General features: G+C 39.0%; 1 protein-coding gene across 2 annotated transcripts in view; it reads left to right on the forward strand.

The window, feature by feature from the left end:
• Positions 1 to 5,181, forward strand: part of LOC140333303 (uncharacterized) — a 17,119-nt gene extending 11,938 nt beyond the window's left edge. For both annotated transcript variants that reach the window (XM_072414878.1, XM_072414879.1), the window contains exons 4-7: positions 2,780 to 2,850; positions 3,442 to 3,750; positions 3,841 to 4,087; positions 4,781 to 5,181. In XM_072414878.1, the coding sequence (XP_072270979.1) occupies positions 2,780 to 2,850; positions 3,442 to 3,750; positions 3,841 to 4,087; positions 4,781 to 5,028 (875 nt within the window). In that variant the 3' untranslated portion in view covers positions 5,029 to 5,181. The remainder of the gene's footprint in view (positions 1 to 2,779; positions 2,851 to 3,441; positions 3,751 to 3,840; positions 4,088 to 4,780) is intronic.
• The last annotated feature ends 770 nt before the right edge of the window (positions 5,182 to 5,951 follow it).

Consider the following 5,951-nt stretch of genomic DNA (forward strand, 5'->3'; position numbering starts at 1 on the left):
TATATATATATAATAAAATATATATATATTATATAAAGTTTTCTTTGTATTGGACTCAATACAGCTTTTTTGTATTGAATCCTGTACAAAGTGATTTGAATTTCCCGTCCTGCCTCCCGCCTGCACCGACGCATATAGCGACGTCACCGGGAAACCCCGGAGATCGTCACTGCACACGCTGGGAAAAGACAGAGAGAAGCTGCGGGGACAAGGTAAGTGTTTTTTTCAGTTGTAATTTGATTGTTATACAATGTTGTATGACAATCAGATTGCACTGTAATGCTTGTTTCTATTTTTAGCTACCCCGAACTTGGTACGGGGTAAACGCTTTTAGCAAGTTTTCTTACCCTGAACCAGGTTCAGGGTAACCACCCAGGTGGTTAAAACAGGTAACCAGTGATGATTTATTTGTATCTGCTGAGCTATTAGACTGACTTCAATTTTTACAGCTGACACAATAGAAACTTAGAAGAGTGTTAAAATTGGAATTATCTATCAGTGTTCAGTTCTGTGATATCTGCCTGGTGCTTCCTGTTTTGAAGTAATTTTCCAACATTACTGTGTATGTTGAGACTTGCTTACACAAGATTAGATAGCTGAATTCTAGTTGCAGCACTAGGTCCCAGATTTGAATCTTGGGCGCAGGACATTATCTGCATGGAGTCTGCAGGGTCTTCCCATCTTTGCATGGGTTTCCTCCGGGTACTCCAGTAACACTCCAAAAAAACATGTTAATTGGCTTCCCCCCCAAAAAAAAAAAAATTGACCTTAGACATATGACTATGGTAGGGACATTATTAGATTGTGAGCCCCTTTGAGGGAAAGCTAGTGACATGACTATGAACTTTGTACATTGCTGCGTAATATGTTGGTGCTATATAAATACAGGGTGTCCCCAAAGTCACTACACACTTCCTTTTTTCTATTTCGTTCCAGGTATCATTCAGAGAGACTTGAGGCCATCAGCATATGACAACTTAGGCTTTGCAGTTTTTGTAAGTGTATCATTCCCTTAACCAGTTGACATTGTAGCAGCATTGCAAAATTGCCGCTTGGCAAGAAGTTTTTCAGGCCCTAATTGCATTTCAGCGCAAGTTTGAGATGCTTTTAAGCCGTCACACTCTTCCAACCCGTAACAAAATTTATGCTATACATGTCAAGTTTTTTTCGGAACAGGATCTGTTCTTGACAAACCACGCAGTGGAAGGCCTGCTACTACCACCACTGATGAAAATCCTGAACTCTTGGAGTAGGCGTATGCGCAAAGCCAAGGATGTTCAAATGTTCATCCGGAGGACTGCACTGGAACTCTGCATGAACAAAAGCTTGAATCAGTGGATGCTTCGGAGAGTGATAAAGCTCTACCCGTACCGACTTTTAGTTGTTCAAAAACTTCAAGCAGAAGATTATGATGTTCGTGTGGAAATATGTAAATCACTTCTACACCATTACCAAAACAACCCTCAGCTCTTGGAAAAATTATGATTCAGCACCGAGTCTGCCTTTCATCCCTCTGGTCAGGGTAACCGACACAACTTTCCAATTTGAGGAAAATCAGACCCAGCAGAAATTCTCGTGCATGAACGAGACTCTTTGAAGCTGGTGGTTTGGTGTGCAATGTCTAGCACTGGACCATTTTTCTTCCCGATCCGGTAACACGACCACTGTTACAGGGGAAAATTACCTGGAGATGATGCAGGAGTTTGATGTGACCTTGCTTTTTTCAACAAGACGGAGCCCCTCCCCACTTTGCCAGGTTAGTCAAAGATTTCCTGAAGATCAAGTTTTCTGGCCGATGGACAGGTCAAAGGGGTCCCCTCCAATGGGCTCTGCGCTCCCTTATTCTTACACCTAGTGACTTTTTTGTGGGGCTATATCAAAAGCCTGTATGCCACTAAGCCCCGTAACCTGTCACAGCTTGAGGAAAGAATCAGCTTGGTCTGCAGCGAGGTCGGGGAAGAGATGCTACAAATCATCGAAGAGGCTTGCATGCAAAAGTGGCTGAATGTTGTCAAAATAGAGGCGCTCATGTGGAGGTTAACAACTAGTTTTCAAGGCCTTAGAACGTGATGGCAAGCCCAGCAAGTAAAACTCCAACGACTCCTTCCTCCTAGTTGATGCTAAAAATATGAATAAACTCAGTTTCTTGTGTAATTTTTAGGAATTCATTAAAAGTGTATAGTGACTTTTGGGGGAACCCTGTGCTATGTAATTAGAATAATTCACTTAACCCAAATATTTTGTGCCTTAGCTATTTTGTACTGTTACAGTTAACTGTCACATAAACATACTATGAATATTTTTGACTGAAATTCTCATTTATAAATCAGTCATATTTATTCATGTGATCATTATAATATTTTTTATTTCTACATCATAATGAAATGATAGTAAACAGGTCTTCTAATGTATATAAAAGCTGAAGACTTAATAAAACATTTGGACAATCACCCCACATTCCCCTTAGGCAGTTATTTCTGGCCAATTTAAAAATGAACTCTATCTATCTATCTATCTATCTATCTATCTATCTATCTAGTGTTTTTTTATAAAGCAGTGAATCTGATAGTCAATGAAAAGTAACCTGGGGGAGATTTTTCAATAGCAGCAATTGATTCTTCACCAGGGAATTTTTCAGTAAATGTCAGATTCAGTGCTTTATATTAAATAGACCTTTTTGTGTTGTGTCATGTGTACTTTGACCCTATCACAAATAAATTTGGGTTCTTTATGAGCATTATATTAACAACTTTTATTCTTTTGCCTTGTGTTTTCTCAGTTATCAATGACAATAACATATCCTTCTTAAGAAACCTTGCAGGATTTCTTGAATCAAGTTACAGTTCACAGGTAATACAGTCAGTTGTCTGGTGAAAAAATGTATCATACTGCTTGCTGTTCTCGGCCGTGTGGATAACTGTTATAGGCAATGTCATTAAAACGCAACTACTTTTTTTTATTACATTTTTATTAAAAGAAAAACAGAAAAATGAGCAAAAGCAACAATGTAATACAACAAATATGTCAGTATATAATAAAAAATATGATCATATAATTCCTAGTGTTCTATTCTACAGAGTAAAAGGGTTCATGAATTAATGCCTTGGCTGTTTCACCTGTAATAGTTACAAATTCTTTTAGGTTTTCACTTGGTCAAATTGCTAAATTCAGTTGCTAAGGCTTGATTCCACTGTGCATGACTAAAAATGCAGTATGTTGCCATGCATATTGGTGTGCATTACATTAGGACAGTGAATTAATTCCAATGGGTTGCCCAATGCACCACATCCCATATAAAAGTAGTACATTTCAAAATGCATGGGAGTTTGACACTTGGTTTGGAAGGTGCAGACTCGTAAGTTCATGCTAGCTGTAATTCCAATGTTTCTTTTACATTTTATTTTCAAAATAGTATATTTTTAATATTATTTTGTTCTGCAGAGTTCTACTCCACAATTAATCTCAACATCTATCCCAAACAATGAAAACAAAAGCCCTTCGATGGAAAGATTGTCTTCCCCTGCTGCAAATTCTCTGTCAGAGCCAGACCAGCCTAACTCACCTGCAGCAGTTATCGGCTCTCCTCCAGAAGGAATGCTCCGAGTCAGTGGTGTAACAAGTGACTTCCAGTACTGGATGAAGATGGACGATGGTGGAGAGAACACAATACCTGAATCGTGTGTTCTGTGGGAGGAACCATTACAAGAGACCTTGCCAGATGGTACCCCCACATGGGCATCACCCATAGAGGTTTGTTAAAGTGTTTTGTGCTCTTAAGTACTATCTATCTATAAGATCTATCATTTATCACTTTTAAATGATTTACTTTTCTGTGTTTAGAGCAATGGTCGTCCCAAATTGGAGTTGGTACCTTCCTCTGGGGTTTTTATCACATACCAGCAGCTGGAGGATCTTTCCCACATTCCTCCAGATAAGCCCAAGCTAATGACCAGGCGCCTTCTTGATTATTTCTTCTCTCGGGAGACCTTGGCACGATCTTCAGCTACGGGGCAGAGAATTGCTCATAACAACACCACTATGGAGAAACCATTGCGACTACCTGATGCAGTTGTAACTGCGATTAAAGGTGAGAAATGGATAGTGTGGGTGAGAGTAAAAACCTTTGTAATATTCTTCTCATGTATAGAAATATTCCACCACAAAGTGTACAATATACATGGCCATGTGATATATGAGTTGCAAATTTTGACAGTCTTTGCAGCAAAATGGAGGGCTACCCTGCTTAGTGTTGAATACTCAGGTATGATTTTCCAAGACTGTGGACATGTAAGAGGGCACTGGGCACTATATAACTTCTTCTGTACTGTTGCTTACATTTTTCACTAAAGGTTCAATTTATTGCAGATTCTTTTAACAGGAACATAGACAGCAATGAAAATATGACAGAGGTTCTAATTCTATTTCACACTATGTAAAATAAACAGGTAGCTGGCATTCTATCCCAACCTTTTATTATTTGATATGATAGACCAGGGGTGTCAAAATCTGGCCCCCAAAAGAATCCTTAATATGAACTTCTTATATCCTTATCCGAAAAATATTATCACTTTTATTACCCTGTGCTTTTTATACTTTCTTTGTGTCTCAGTGCTCCTTGGATAGTTAGGCCAAATAAAACAGAATCAGACATATCACATAACAATGAATGTACACCTAAAATTGTATGAATTGCAAAAAATAGGTTTTCATATTTTTTATAAGAATAAATGTGGCATTTCACATGAGTATTTTTAAATAACCACCGACTTCTGTTTCCCAGCATATGTGACAAGAGCTTGTGGCCGTGGCTGTAACTTCAATGCAGTTATAAATAGCAAGTGTGGAACCTCTAGACGGGCTGTGAAAAAGATGTCTATTCGCATTGACTGGACAGAAGGAGGTGCAAAACAATGCCCAAAGTCAGAAACATCACCAGCACAGAGACTGCAGTGTCATAGTGAGAAGGCCCAACTTTTTGGTGCAAAGGGAACTGATCCACCATTCCCACATGTGATGCAGACCAGCTGAGCACTGCTGAATAGACTTGTCATTATATTGATGAATTCTCCCTGAAGTATGAGTGTAAAAAAAAAAAAAAAATGTATAAAGCCGCATATACTGCTGCTACTGTAGGACAAAAGGTGATGGCATAAAATATTAAATAAAAATATTTTTTCGTAAGTTTGAGTAGAATGCTGCACTCTTTAAAGCTTTTTGAAGGTAACAGTCCCTGTACTGTAAATACCATATATATGAAGTAGACACTTCCAATAAACATGCGCTTTAAAAAAAGCATTGCTGAAAAAAAATTTGGGGAGGTTGGGGCCCACTAGTAATCTGGAATGATTGTGCCCCCTAGTTATCTGGCAGACTGATCACAAAATAAACTAGCAATAAAAAACATTTGATAGAATTTTCGGAGATTCGGAATACCTGCTTAGCAAAAAGGGGAACTAAACTAAAAACAAAAAAATTACACTTACCTTTAATCCCACAGATCCTTTGATGGCGCTGGTCCTTCTTACAATCTGGTCCCGGGTCTTCCTGGGTTTCCTCTTCGTCCCGCACTGCCATCTTCCACCTTCTCTTCAGTCTTCTTCTTGTCTTCTTGCAATCACCCAATGATCAACCCAATTGGGTGATGTAGCCACTATGAGGAGCCGATCTCACTACGCATGCTTCGGATCCGCAACTCTTTCATCTTGAAGAAAAAAAGGCTCCTTTTGCGCATGCCTGAGTCTCCTGGCATGCATGATGTAGGTATCCCGGTGGGCTCTGCACTCCCATTAAGTCTTGGTTGCGGCAGCAATCAAGACTTAAAGAGGCAGTGCTGCACCTTTTTTTTTTTTTTTTTTTAACATTTTTACTTTATTTAGAAGGGTTGTCTACCCTTCTATGTTAAGGAAAAAGGTTGAGTTTAGGTACGCTTTAAAGTCCACATATCCACCAAA

This window comes from Pyxicephalus adspersus, chromosome 6 (genome assembly GCF_032062135.1).
Source record: "Pyxicephalus adspersus chromosome 6, UCB_Pads_2.0, whole genome shotgun sequence".
NCBI classification, from domain to species: domain Eukaryota; kingdom Metazoa; phylum Chordata; class Amphibia; order Anura; family Pyxicephalidae; genus Pyxicephalus; species Pyxicephalus adspersus.